At 41.1% G+C, this 15,330-nt stretch overlaps 1 protein-coding gene across 1 annotated transcript in view; it reads right to left on the reverse strand.

The window, feature by feature from the left end:
- Positions 1-15,330, reverse strand: part of Jazf1 (JAZF zinc finger 1) — a 177,714-nt gene that overhangs the window by 50,919 nt on the left and 111,465 nt on the right. The window contains exon 3 of the mRNA XM_004626503.2: positions 7,968-8,164. Coding sequence (XP_004626560.1) covers positions 7,968-8,160 — 193 coding nt within the window. The 5' untranslated portion in view covers positions 8,161-8,164. The remainder of the gene's footprint in view (positions 1-7,967; positions 8,165-15,330) is intronic.

Here is a 15,330-nt window from a genome sequence, read left to right on the forward strand (position 1 = left end):
GTGCTATTGTGAATGGTACTATTTTTCTAATTTTTTACTTAGTGAGTTCATCATTAGTGCATAGGAATGCTACTAATTTTGTGTGTTTGTTTTGTATCCTGCTAAAATGCTGAATTTGATCATTAAATTCAGGAGCCTTTTTTTGGTGGAATATTTTGGGTCTTCTAAGTGGAGGATCATATCACCTGCAAATAATAATACACAGATTTCATCCTTTCCCACCCATATTCCCATTACTTCTTTCTATTGTATGATTACTGTGATGGATTAACTAATGGGCAATTTGTAACACCTAGCTGAACTGAATCAGCGTAGTTCTGGAGTGAAAGCCCACCTGAGCACTGCTACCAACAGCATAAACGGAGAACTGGAGGGGAAGACGCTAGTGCTGTTGATCCTCCTAAAAAAGATTGTTGTGCTGGTTTTCCTGAGATGAACTCAGCTGCTATGATCAGAGAAGCTTGGGTCCTTGCTGTTGCTGAGCATGGCTATGGTTCTTTCCGGGGAGCTCTGGTTCTCACCTTGAGAGTTACCTTCCAGCTTCAGTGCAGATCCCTCAGCCTTTTTGCACAGATTCTTCATCCTGCTAGTGCAGACTTTCTAGCTTCAACCACTGACATCTGGGTATCTCCAGTGCAGATCCCTGATACAGACTTGTGTCCTGGGCTCTAGGCCTCCAGTTGACTTGTGGAGGACTAGCTGTGGGATCCAAGTTTTGGACTGGATTCTTTGGGTCTCTAGTGCATGGATTTTCTGCACTCTTTTGCATTTGACTCTTTGGGTGAATATTATAAAATAACCCTATAAATTATGCATCATGTATTAAATCCATTCATTTGTAAATCTTAACTACAACAATTGCTCTGGCTGATACCTTGAGGACTATGTTGAACAGGAGTGGCAATAGTATACATCTCTGTCTTGTTCCTGATTTTAGAGGGAGTTTTCAGTTCAAACTTTCAGTTATTCTCTACTTAACATGATGGTGGCAGTAGGTTAGTCATAAATGGTTTTTGTATGATTGGGATAAGGGTCCTTCTATGCCTATTTTCCTTAGGACTTTTATTATGAATGGATGCTGGGTTTTGGCAAAGGCTTTTTCTGTGTCTACTGAGATGATCATATGACTTATGTTTATGTTTACTTATGTTTATCAGTAATTATGCAAATTACTGACTTGTGTATATTGACCCATCCTTGCATTTCTGGGATGAAGTCTAGTAGGCCATGGTACATGATAGTTTTGTTAATTTGTTGCATTGTTTGCCACTGTGTTGAAGATTTTTTGCATCTGTATTCATTAGAGAAACTAATAGTTATTCTCTTTTTGGTTGGTCTTTGTCTGGCTTTGAGATCAGGATAATACTATCTTCCAAGAATGATTTTTGTAATATTCCTTCCTTCTCAATTTTATTAAGGAGCTTGAGGAGTACTGGTATTAGTTCCTCTAGGACCTTTTGTAGAATTTGACTTTGAATTCACGAGGTCCTGGCCATTTTGCAGTTGGTAGGGCTTTTTTTTTTTTTTTTTTCTTACAGTACTTTTTCTAAAAATGTATTTGGTTGTTACAGGGTCTCACTACACAGCCTGGACTCTTAGTGATCCTCCTGTTTTCAGCCTCTCCAGCGCCTGGACTCGGTTGTCAGCTCAGCACATGCAGGACTGGGGATGAAACTGTGGTCCTTGTGCTTGCCAAAGCAGGCTCTTATTCCACTCAGCTGTCTTGGATATTTCTTTATTTCCATTTAGTTGACCTATCTACTTGTGATGGTGGGAGACTGAGGTTCCCCAGTATAACTGTATTGATGTTTATCAGATCTTTTATGTCCATTAGTGCTTATTTTATAAAGTTGGGTGCATTCTGTTTTGGTGCTTGTAATTGTTAGCCCTTCTCATTGAATAGTTTCATTAGCTTATATGTAAGATCCTTCTTTGTCTCTTTTGGTTAGCTTTGTTTTAAAATTTACTTTGAGGGGCCGGGGAAATGGCTCAGTGGAATAAGTGCTTCCCTGGCAAGTGCAAGGGCCTGAGTTCAATCCCTTCTTCCGCAAAAAAAAAAAAAAAAGAGGAAAAAAAATTCACTTTGAAACAGGATAGCTACTCCTGTTTGGTTTTGGGTTCCCATGGCATGAAACATGATTCTCCATTCTCTAAATTTTAGCTTATGAATTTCTTTTTATATTAGACGAGTTTCTTGTATACACTATATTACTGGATTTTGTTTCTTCATTTCTTCTGCTAATCTGATTTGTGAATTGAGTCCATTTACATTGATAGTTATAATTCATAGGTATTGATCTTCTCCTATCATTGTATTGTTTACTTGTTGCTGTTTTGCTTTTTTACCCTTTTACTTAATTGCTAATCTTACCTGATGCATTGGTTCCACTGGACCTTTTGCCAATTAGCCTTCTAGAAAGTCCTTGGTAATTTTTTGGTGTGTTGGTTCCATAGTCAGGAGTTTCTTTAGGTGCTCCTTATCATGGAAATACCTTATTTTTCCATCCACTTTGAAAGATAATTTTGCATATACTCTAGCAGGTTGGAAGTTGTTTTCTTTTAGGGGTTGAAGTACTTCATTCCAAATTCTCCTTTCCTTTAAGGTTTATGTTGAGAAGTCTGTTGTAATGCTGAAAGGTTTTCCTGTACAGGTGACTCATTACTTTTCTTTACAACTTTTAAGAGTCTGTTCCTGTGTTTGATTTGTGGTATATCTCCACCTCCACCAATTTCTGGTATTTTAATTATTATATGACATGGAGTGATTTTCTGACTATAGCTAGTTGAGGTTCTACATGTCTGACTTATGTGTATGTTAAATTATTTTTTTCATGCCTTGAAAGTTTTTTCCTATTATTTCTGTAAATAAGTTATTAAAATGCCTTTTGTGCTATCTTCTGATTGTTCATTAATTTCAATTACTCTTATATTAGTCTTTGAATTATCTAGCAGCTGCTGGACCCATTATTCATGTTTCTTGTTCTTTTTTTTTTTTTTTTTTTTTTGGCGGAACCAGGAATTGAACTCAGGCCCTTGCGCTTGCCAGGGAAGTGCTTATTCCGCTGAGCCATCTCCCCAGCCCATGTTTCTTGTTCTTTTTAAAGGTAATTTTCATTAATCAATCACTAACAGCCCTGTCTTCTAGATCTGACATTCTGTCCTCACTCTACTCACTTCTGCTGCCAAGTGGTTTTCTCTCTAGGTCAGCATCTTGATTCTTATTTTTAATCTCCTGGATTCCTGTTTGGAGGTTTTTTTATGGATTCCAATTCTGTTCTACGCTATTTGATTTTTTTGGTACAAGGGACTGAACTCACAATCTTGTGCTTACCAGGCAGGTACTTACGCCGCTGAGCTATCTCCCTGGCACTATTTTGTTCTGTATTTCTTTAGCTCCACTAGATTTTTATTAGTGTCTTTTCTAGACTCGCTGATCATTTGTTTCATTTGGGTCATCATCTGTTTAGTTATGTCTTTGAATTTACCAAGCACCTCAATGAATTGTCTTGCTACCCTCATTGATACCCTTTCAGACATTTCTGCTGTGTGGCTCATGACTGCCTCACCCCACTGCTCCCTGGATCAGCTGTTGGAGGAGCTGGAAGTTTCCAGGGGAATCCTGTTGCCTTGTTTTCTCATGTTTTTATTTTTTCTGTGTGTTTTCTATGCTGGGGGTTGCAGCTTCCTTGGTATAGTGCTCAGTTCTTCAGGAATAAGCCACAGTGAGGCTTATGATCTCCAGACAACCAGATATTGGCACACAGAGAAAACTAGTTGACAGTACCATCTGTGTCATCTTGGCTACAGTAGTAAAATCAGTGACAACAACAGTGTCAAATATAAATGGGATACTGACAACCCTAAGAACAATGCACAAACTACCAAACTGCAGCAGAGCTCTGTGCCTTTAGTGTAAGCATCTCCTTCAGATCTGTTCCCTCTAAAGGTTATACCCACCAAGCCTGGCATCCCATCACATAATATAGACTCTATGATCTCCTTGGTTTGAACCTGAAGACACCTCAGGACATCTCTGTCTTCCTCGTACCCTCTCCAACCATGTCTCTCATGGCTGTCTCTCACCCAATCTCTGTGGTAGGGTAATGTTTCAGTCTGGGAGAGAAACTCGCCTCCCAGGTGTTGGTCTTCTCCTCAATCAGGTCAGTCTCTTGGTTGTCACCTCTGCTGTTCTGTGCTAAGGAGAACCAAGGTATAGGCCTAGAGCCAGCTTATATTTGGTAGTTTGGCTGCACAGGGCATGAAGGCAGCCAGTGCTGGGGTGGGGGCAGAGCTCTCTCCTGCTCACCCACGGGGGGCATATGACGCAGTGGGAGCAAGTAGCACTTTTGTGTTTTAAATGGTCATTATTTATGTATTTGTTTGTGGATGACTTCTGCTTTAGATTTATTCCTAGATGCAATTCATCCCATGACCCCTTGAACTACAAACTAAGATAGACTGGTATATATTGAAAGGATAAAACCGTGGTATCATAGTAAAAGGAAGAGTAGGAACATTCATGATAGGAACTACTTGTCAATTTTACTGTATAAATATGTCCACTGTGGCCAGTTTTAAGACAACGGCTTAACAACTGGCCTGCAAATAGAATATTTAACAACTGATTCTCTGGAGTAAACAAGTGGGTACCACTGGTATCAGTGGAAGTTACTGTGAATGAGGGTGAACCACATTTCCAGTCCCTTTGCATATTTTTGTATTTAGGCTTTAGAGGTGTCAAGTTAACAGTCACTGAAGCAGCCAGAAGAATGAAGGTCTAGCAAGAATTTCTGCAAGAATATTAATGACAGTTAACACAGAGTAAGTGTTCTAGAAAGACACATCCTTTATTTTGTATATTTTTAAGATAGGGTCTTGCTCTACAGCCCAGGCTGGCTTCACATGTTAGTGCCTAAGCTGTGTTCTTTGGATAAACTCAGGAAAGTGTCAAATTAACCATATTTAGGGATACTTCTTCACCTGTGCATAGGATCAATAATGTCTCAGCAGGACTGGTGTGCGTTAGGACTAAAACCAACACCATACATAAAGAATACAGTTAAGTACACATAGCAAGTACTCCACAAACATTTGTTGCCATCTCCCCATGGAAACTACACTTTGGCTGTTCCCACTGTTAAAGGAATCGCTACACCTTATTCTCAAATAATTTAATCATGTTTGTCCTTCAATCCCATATATCTATGATTTACATGGAGGGTTGGAAAACCATCACCCATGGGCCACATCTGGCCTGGTTTTACAAATAATATCTCACACAAATTCTGACTTTTAACAGAACACATCATGCCCAATTGTTCATGATGCTATCCCACCATGGCAGTGAAGATGAGGGGCTTTGAGAGAAATCAGCTGCAAGACATGAGACATTTCTTATCTGGACCTTTACAGAAAAAGTTCACCAGTGCATGCTTTAAACCATTTCAAGATTTTCTTAAACGAATACCTTCTTTCTTCTTTTACTATATTAAAAAAGACAAAACAAAACAAACAAGGATACAAAATGAAAAGGATGAGAAGATTCTCCTAGAAATTGTAAAACAAGTGTGGAATCCAAGACTACTGAAGAAATACTCGGTTTCTGAAGCTAAGTTCTGATTCAGTCTGGTTAAGAAAGCACACCTTAAGGCATATTTCATAAATGAGGTTTTCTACAGGATGACTATTTCTTCTGACCCAAGAATGCACCTTGAATATGGAACTTGAGAGAGTGGATTTAGGAGGTAAAAATGTGGAGGATAATTTATAATGTGGCAAAGAAAGTGACTGGAACCACATTAGTCAAGCAAAATAAGCTGATCTCTCTAACTACAGGTAAAATAACATTCTGAACATTCAAAAATGTACACAACCAAAACTGCACAGGGTGAGGGTTTAGGAAACCATTTCCTCTGCTAATTTTTGATGTTTACATGGAATGTTCTCCAAGCAGCAAATAACTTACCAGTGATCTTGACAGACTGAAAATGATACATCTTTACCACAACACAAATTAATTCTCTCAGTGGGAAACTGTTAAAATAGGCAAAGTGTCATAAAGATTTCTTTCTGTCTGAAGGACAGGAAATGATTCCATTTCTTCCAAATGTACATGAAAAAATAAGCTCTTACTCTAAATTGTCTGTATTTGCTTGGAGTTTGAAGGTGCCTGTTACTAATTGGGGCAGTTCTGGTTATGTGGCATTGGACACGAGTCAGGCCACATTACTTCAGATATAAAACAGTTTGAAAGTGCTCCTCCAATAATTCATATTCCATATGAACAAATACAAAAACATCCAGAAAGGAGGACTGCAGCATTACACAATGCTCTCAAAACCATGTTCTTCTGCATTCTTTATATTCACATAGCAAATGCTATGTCAAGATTTTGGGAAGTCCGTCTTCACAAAATAAAACCTAGGCATACATGGTAGCCTGTTTCAGGAAATGATCAGAGGACTGGCACAAGTGAACCAATTCATCCTCTAGAAGAACACCCATGATCTGTTCTTGAAGTAACTGAGAATGGACCGAAATCTCTAATAAGAACCATGGTGTCCTAGGAGGGTGAGAGTGAACCTTCTAGAGCTTTCTATGATGTACACAGCCTGCAGTGCAACTGTTCTGAGGTTTGCCACCCACTGCCCGAGACCCTGCTGCCTCCTAGTGAACCTGGCTACCTGGCCTGCTGGGGGACTGCCAGGCTTCTTCTGCCACAGGGCTTTGGACAAATGCTATATTTCCTGGCTGCAACACTCCTCCTTTCCCTCCTTCTTTCTTAGTGACAGTGTTCCTTTCTTTCCTTTTTCAATTCCTAGTCATCTTTTCAGGGAAGCCTTTCCTAGCCCCGTGCTCCTTTCTGGGATACTCAGGTCACTGATTTGTTTTATCTAGCATTAGTCATGGTGACAATGGTACATCTACTTCTGTATTTATTTGAGTAAGGCTGTTGATACTCTAATTTGGGAGGGAAATTTATTGCCTGCTTCTAGGCAAAAACATAAGAGGACCAGTCAGGCATGGTGGCACACACCTGTAATCCCAGCATTCAGGAGGCTACCGTAGAATCACTGAGTCCAAGGCCAGCTTGGGCTACAAAGTGAGTTCAAGGCCAGGCTGAACTGCATAGAGAAACCCTGTCTCAAAAAGAACCCCCCCACCAAAAAAAAAAGACACAAAGAACCTCCCCTCCTCTTCTAGGACCTTCATGCCTCCTGTTATGAAGCAGTAGCAGCTCTGTGCCCGATGACGAGGCGGGGCATTGGCATACAGCTCACAGTGCCTTCTGCTCCTTTCTTGGGCTAAGGCATGAGCAGAGGACAGTCTGGGAAATAATTTGAACTCAAGGAGGACATACTAAGAAATGTGCTTGCCACAGATCCAAGCTTCATCATGCAGTTCAGCTTCATGCAGCATTTCAGGTGATATTCTGAACTTCAACACTGACCTCCATTTTTTTTTTAGTCACTTCCACATTAGGAGGATGCCAAAATCTTACACTTGGTGTAAGAGAGAGGGGGGCCCTTTTGTTTGCTCTAGTGGCTCAGTACCTTGCAAGAAGGAGGCTTTCTAAATTTTGTTTTATTCTTAATCATTTTATTATGGAAAATTTCAAAAATAAACAAAAACAGGGAGAATGGTATAATGAACCAATACGTCCACTGCTCAAATTCAACAACAACACAGCAGTTTTCTTTCGTCTGACCTAAGCGAACCCAAGACATTCTACTACTTTATCTGTACACAAGAGAGGACTCAAGGCATCTTTAAAGCTACTGTCCCATGTGTATTAATAATCCATAAATATTTCTACAATAACAGATGAATAAGTCAGCATACTCTAGAGAGACCAGCAGGGGGTCCCAGAAGGACTGGATCTGGCTCGTTCTGTCCCCAGCTCCTTCCTGTCCCAGGAAGGGCACCTCTTTCTGCCTCTGCCTCCCTCACAGTGCCAAGCCACTCACCTGTGGGAGTGCTGCTGCGGAATGACGAGGAGGGGGTGATGGGCGGGGTCACAGGGGGAGTAAGGCTTCCGCTGCTGTGGCGTGGTGGAGTGGACACATTCCCTCGGGACACTGAGCTGGACAAGGTCAGTGAGAGCTTCGGCTGAATCTTCTTCTTCAGGGACTCTTGCTCTCGGCGGGCAGCATCTGTCATGAATCTGAAACAATAGTGGGGGGCCAGGGCAGGGTGAGTATCCTGGGCCATTTACAGTTACAGTGTTGGCAAGCACGATAGTCTGCTGTGACAGACACAGGAGTGACAGATGCTTGGTCCCAGGGAAGGGGCTTGGAGGCAGGTGAGTCCCAGTAGCAAACCTTGAGGCAGCTTCCCTTTTTCTATGCAGCTATGAAATGGCCTTTCAGCTTCTTGCCCTGGAGACCCCTTAAAGTCTGACCCATGTCTTCCACACACAGAATACACTTGCAGTATCTGGAACCTTCTTTTCCAAAATGACTTCTAACTTAGAAGATTCTCTTGCTTTCCACCCCCAGCATGGGAATCACCATCAAAGATCTGTTCCTGGTCTGATTTTTCTTACTTGGTTTCAGTTTAGAAATTTTAAAGTTATTCTTCCAGTACTCATGTCAGTAACACTCAAACTTATATTCTTTCCTCCCTGTGTATCTAATGTCACACACATTTATGTAATCTGAGATGTGAAACAATCTATGAAATCCTTTCTCCGACCTAAATAGCACACGTTTTTGTATTATTGGTAAGCTTTGTCAGCTCTTCTTGGCTGAGGGGTGGAATGTTACCACGACCTGCGGCTCTTCTCAGTGCTTCTCTACCATAAATTGCATTTTGTCTAGTCCGATCATAAACTAATCTCCCTGCTCTTAATCAGGGTATTTTACCTAACCCATTCCACATTTTGCCTACAAAATTCCTTGGCATTTTTTCTTTACTACACTATGAAGTTTTGGGAGTCAACAGATAGCCTGGTGAAAGCTTACAATCAATTAAACACCCAATGAAACAACAGTAATATTGTTACAGTGTCTTAAAATCCTGACTTTTATACTCAGAACATGGATGGTGCACTTCTTGAATAGCTCCTGCAACACAATCCAGATATATAAACTGGATTTTATATGTTAAACTGAAGTGTAATAAAGACACATGTGTTGCCATAAGGCCTTAATTTTTTTTTTTTTTTTTTTTTTTGCTACAAGATAGCGATGATTTAAAAAGAAGGAAACACTGATGTGAAAGAGAATTGCTTGCACCTGGGGCCAGGTATTCATTTATTTTCAGATGCAGAATTGGTTCGATAGCCCTTAAACTTCTGCTTTCTCTCCTGATCTTTTTCTATGTGAAATACAGGCACTCAGAGCAAAGTCTTGTCTGTCCTTATTCTAAGGAGAAGCACTAACTAGCACAGTCTGGAGCTTCTCACTGTGAGCTATGTGGTGTGCCAGGGAGAGGCCAATCACCAGATAGACATGGAGCTTTTTTAAAGACCAACTGTCCTAAAGTAAATAATTCAAACTAGTTTTTCAAGTGGTACATAAACACAAATTTATTATGAGATAGAAAAAAAATTTACATCTTGCTTTTCAGGTAAGAGTATGATATTGAAGACAAGAGGTAGGCCAACATTCAAGCCATGGCTAGATTGCTCACTATAACATTTGAGACAAGCTGACAAACTTTTCTAAACCTCAGCTTCATTTTCTGTAAAATGAAAGCAGGTTGAATGTACTTATCTAAAGTGCTTGGACCAAGTGTTTCAGATTTTGGAGTTTCACAGATTTGGGAAGATTTGCATAGATTTTACCAGTTAAGTATCTCTAATCTGAAAGTCAAAAGTCTTACATTGTAGATTTGGGAGTATTTTGGTTTATGAATGCTCAAAATGCAATAATTATAGGTAAGGTAATCCCTTTCTGCATGAGAATTTATCTTGAGTTAACTTTGGCAGCTTGCTAGGATGGTATGTCAGGGAGGCAACAGTTCTTATGTGATAAAGTGACCCTTCCTGGCCTGGGAGGACCAGGATGTGAATGTGCACACCAGGCAGGAAGGTAGGGGTCCTAATCCTGATCTGGGATGCCTGGGGATGGGCAAGTTGCACCTGGCATGTCCCTTATGGGACACTGGAAGCTGGGCCCGTGGAGTGTTATAAGAACTGTTAACTCTGGTGGGGTGCAGCTTCTTATGCCTGGACAGTGCCTCCCCTCTCTCTGCATCAGAATAGGCTGATGCTGTCCTGCTGGCAAGCCAAGGCTCTGTCCTTCAGCCCTCTGCATGGACCGTGTGCCCTGGGGCCTTGATTACTTCATGAGTCTCAACACTCCTGGTCTATGAGGAAAGCCTGCTCATGGAGAGGGCAAACGTACCCACTTGCCTGTCACATAGCAAATTCCTCAAAACACAGATGCTGCTGTTATCCTGTGACACGTCTCTATTCCATCTCTCCCTTACTCAACTCCAAGATACTTGAGGAGGCACTACCTGTTTCTGGTTCTGAAAGCACCTAGATTTGTCTCAAATGTAGGAGAAATACCACTCGTGTTTGGCTGACTGGGAATGGATCCAGACAGCACAGGTCTAGTGTCAGAAACGTCCCCAAATAGGAGAATCTTCTTGTCATCTCTTGGGTTAAAAAGTGTCAATAATTCATGCTTCTTTAGACACTCCTCTACAGCTCAGACATAAGACAACTACAAACAACCACAGTACACCACCTTCATCCCCTCGTGGGTATGGTCAGCTACAGATGGCAGCCTTCTGTTTGGCTTACATTTTCTAAGAGATTTCTAGAAGTGGGGACAAGGTGGCCATGTTAAAAGCTTTTTTTTTCTTCCAGAACCAGGGATTGAACTCAGACCCTTGTGCTTGCCAGGGAAGTGCTTATTCCACTGAGCCATCTCTCCAGCCCAACATTTGCATTTTGTGTGTGTGTGTGTGTGTGTGTGTGTGTGTGTTAAAAGCATTAAAAATGAAATGTACTCAAAAGTGTTGGTGCCAACCCTTCTCTCCTCCAGCCATCCTGCAGTCCCTCTTAGATTGGTGGCTATGAAGTTGGGCAGACAACCATAGGTCATAGTACCCTTGCTACACGAAGATTCACTGCTACACAACTTTTTCTTGGGCACACAAACAAACACACACACACACACACAGGTTGCCACACCAATGCTGCAGAAAGGGGCTCACATTTCCACTCCAGTAGGCCATGCTTTCCTCTTCTTCCTCCCCTTGTGCAACATGGCTTTACCTATTTTTTTGAGATAATAAACTCTAACATTTTAAGCAGTATCCCATTCATAGTCATTAAAAGTAGGCAGGTTCCCAGGGGCAAGGATTCATCTGAGAGATGAGTTTATAGAGAATCTGATGCAGCAGGATAGAAGTTGTGATTACAGCCAAGAACTGAAGACACAGTCACTGGGCTGTGACCAGGAAACTAGATAAAACCACTTTGCATCTCCAAGACAGCCAGGTTCTGACGCACCCTGCAGGACCACAGATCTTTCTACCACTGGGGCTGAGAATGTTTACTCACTTCTGAGCTAAGGGGGTATGGGTTCAGGGAGCTGTGTTATTCTGGGCTGATGACTTTCCTCAGAGGGCCTCGACATGATTAGTGATCTTTGTGGAGGTCCTTGGTAATCACAACTGGTGTGGAGTTTGACAGCAGGAAGAAATCTTGGTTAATTTGGATCACCCAGTGAAATCCCTCCATAGCGATGGCCAACTGCGGAAGGGTGATCTATTCCAGGTCACTGGGTTGGTGAGTGGCAGAGCTGGTGTCGAGTACTTAAGCTTTGGCAGTCAGAAAGAAGCATCCCTATGAAAAACCCTTCACTTCCTTGTTTACACTTGAGGGTCACATGGTGGACTTCAAAATGGAGAAGTTTTGAGGAGCTGGATCTTCGGGTCAGGAGAAGCTCTGGGAAGACCCCTCTAAGGAGGTCGTGTGCTATGAATGGGCATGTGCTAGGCCAAGATGCTTGGCTCTTATGGAGCCCTGGATTTGAACCCCAGTGGGCCGAGTTTTGGGGAAGGCTGGCCTTCTCTGCCCTACTCAGCTACCTGCCCTCACCGGGTGGCAGCAGTGTGTTGCAGCTGGCTCTCTCTGGCTCATGAGAGCTGACCACTTGATTTTCAGGGATGTTGTGAACTGGCTGTTAAACACAGCAATTATTAAAAATTAATTTGTGTTGGGGCTGGTGAGATGGCTCAGTGGTCTAAAGCACCTACTTAGAACAAGTTTAGCAAAAACACATGGACCGCGGTTCAATCCCCAGCACCACATGCCAGCCAGCCCCACCCCCTGGTGGGCTGAGCTGCCCTCCCCACATAAATAAATACATAAATAAATAAATAAATAAAAATTAATTTGCGTGAACATAATTAAATCAAGTATGTTAAAAACATAAGACTCCCCCCCATATCAGGGATTGAACTTACGACCTTGTGCTTGCCAGACAAGCACTTATTCCACTGAGCTATCTTCCCAGTCCAAAAACAAAGACTTTAACTCAAAGTGAACTACTTCTCTGTTTTTTTGCAGTACTGGGGATCAAACTCCGGACCTTGTGCTTGGCACTTACACTGCTGAGCTATCTCTCCAGCTAGTGAACCACTTTTTGGTTACTTCACCACATCTTATTATGTTCCTGAGATTATTTGCATTAATAATGAATCTGTTGGATACAGTGATTATATACCAATATGTTACTACTCTGGGCTCAGTGAGGTCATGCTGGTAGCTTGAAACTGGCTGTGGTAGGAATGTTTATACCATGGAAATTGGCAAATTTACAAATCAGGGCGTTTTTCCTTCCCATGCATCAACAGTTAAATATTGCCTAGTATACCTTCTAGTTATTCCTTTTTAATGTGGCAAAAAAAAGATCTGGATCAGGCTCTGTGCCTATTCACTAGAACTAACCAGGAAATGGATAGAACATAAATGACAAAGGTTTCTTTTCTTTTTAAAAATGATAATAAGTGGCATATCCCATTAAAGAACACATTTTTTATGGCTTTATGACTTGTGTTTCAATTTTTAAAAAATTATGGAAGGCACGTATGACAATGAGTATGTATTTACATAGGCTATTTGAAGCATAATAAAATGAAAATCCATATACCGCCATTCAACTTGTAGAAAGGCTACGAGAATTTTTGAAGTTTCTTGCATGTAAACTTCTCTTTTTTTCTATGAAAGTATTACTTTGACATAACTACAGCATGGCTGACTTTTCAGGGTTTTTCCTTGTAACATTGTTTTTCTACACATTCAGAAAATTGAATATTTCTTAAAGGGGGAAAAAAAAATCCCTGGAGACTATTCACTGTTGACTAACAGCCTAGAAATCTGCGGTCAGGCAAAGCAATGTTTTCATTTTGAAACTGAAACTGCTGTAAGATTAATTTTAACTTTCCTACAAATCAGAAATGCCTAAGTGGCTTTAATTTAATACGGTCATTTGTAGTAATATTTGTTATTGCTACGGGAAGTACATATTCCTTAAGTAAATTTTCAAGACTCCATTATAAATCTTTTAAATCCTCAGACCACAATGTTCATTCAGTGTGACATGTTAAACATGGAAACATGAGTGTAACACCACAGGGGGGAAATGTCAACTGCTGGCCCGGGGAGACCAGTTTCAACCACAAACTCAGGAAATTTACAGTATTTGCTGGAACGTGGGCAGAAATCCCACTGCCACCTCACTCGATGGCCAAGGCACCTGAGTGTATGGGTTCTACAGGGGAAGCCTCGCTTGGTTTTCAGAGGCACTGGAGGACTTAGAAATGGAAGCAGCCCCTCAAAACTGCAATCTTTCTTGCAAAAACCAAATCTGAAAAGCATCCCAACTCTGAGATGCATGGTGTGGTATGGTTATTACAGGACTCTGGAGAGGGTGTGTGGTCCAGAGGTCTAAACCCTTGCGCTGTCAGGAGGCTTGTTGTGGGGCAGAGTCAACACTCTTGCCTCTGGAAGTTACAACACTTTTCTTTCTGGCCCTAGTTTTCCTACTTGTTAAAACTGATGAGTTTTCATGCAGGCACACTGGTATGTGCCTGTAATCCCAACTACTTGCAAGGCTGAGGCAGGAGGGTCACAAGTTCAAGGCCAGCCTGGGCAACTCAGCAAGCCCTTGTTTCACAAGAAAATAAAGAAGTAGTGGAAATTTAGCTCAGCACTCCCTGGATTCAATCCATAGTACTTAGAGCAAAAGTAGTTTTGCATTTAAAGCTATATGGATTTATGGAAGATGCAGCTGCTTTCGTCGTTCTCAGCTTTAGCCCGCCCTGAGTTATTCCAGCAAGAGAATAGTGCAGTGTTCTTCAAACTTGGTTCTGACTTCAACTTATTGTGAGACATGTGTTACTAATTCCAGAACTTTGGAGGCTGAAGCAGGAAGACTGTCAGTTGGAGGCTAGTTTGGACTCAGTGAGTTCGAAGTCAGCTGGACTACGGAGTAAGACCCGTCTGCAGAAAAGGAGAGGGTAGGGGTGGGGGTGATGACAAGAAACACATCTCATATAGCAATTCCCTATAGAAAGAGGTTCACAACTTAGAATTTTAAAATCCCCAAAACCCTAAAACCTGTAATCTGAGCAACTACATCGAAGACAATAATGTGCAACATAGCACCCACTGTTGAATACCTATCATCTTGTTTTTTTTAAAGTTGTATATTGTTTCTAATATCTATTATTTTTGTATAGTCTTTAAAAATAATAAAACATGGAAAAATTCTAAAAGTTTGGTGCCAAGCTTAGTCTGACCTGAACTGCTAAAAGGTTACTTGTGTATTCTATTACACTTGGTGTAAATATTCATGTATTTACTGTTTTAATATTAATGTGCTTGATTTTATGAAGCAGTCCTAGACCTTCTGTATCATGTAATACAATATGTAGTATTTGTAGTGTGTTACATTTATGAAGACTGAAAAATTATGAATTATGAAACATCTGGATCAAGGATGAGGAATTTTATGTAAATATTTGAAATTAAAACTTTATGAAACAGTCAACCACATGTGATACATTCTGATTCTCTTTGTTCTATTTCATTTTAACAAAATACGCTGGCTAGGACCATTACTTCGATTCACTGATTTCTTTTTTTTCTGTATTTAGTAGCAGATAAGATATCAGAAACAGTACACAGTTTTTTAAAAAACAAGATGGGGCTGGTGAGATGGCTCAGTGGTCTAAAGCACCTACTTAGAACAAGCTTAGCAAAGCACATGGACTGCGGTTTAATCCCCCAGCACCACATGCCAGCCAGCCCCGCCCCCTGGTGGGCTGAGCTGGCCACACACACACACACACACACACACACACACA

The sequence above is a fragment of the Octodon degus genome, unplaced genomic scaffold, assembly GCF_000260255.1.
Source record: "Octodon degus isolate 3935 unplaced genomic scaffold, OctDeg1.0 scaffold00015, whole genome shotgun sequence".
NCBI lineage: Eukaryota > Metazoa > Chordata > Mammalia > Rodentia > Octodontidae > Octodon > Octodon degus.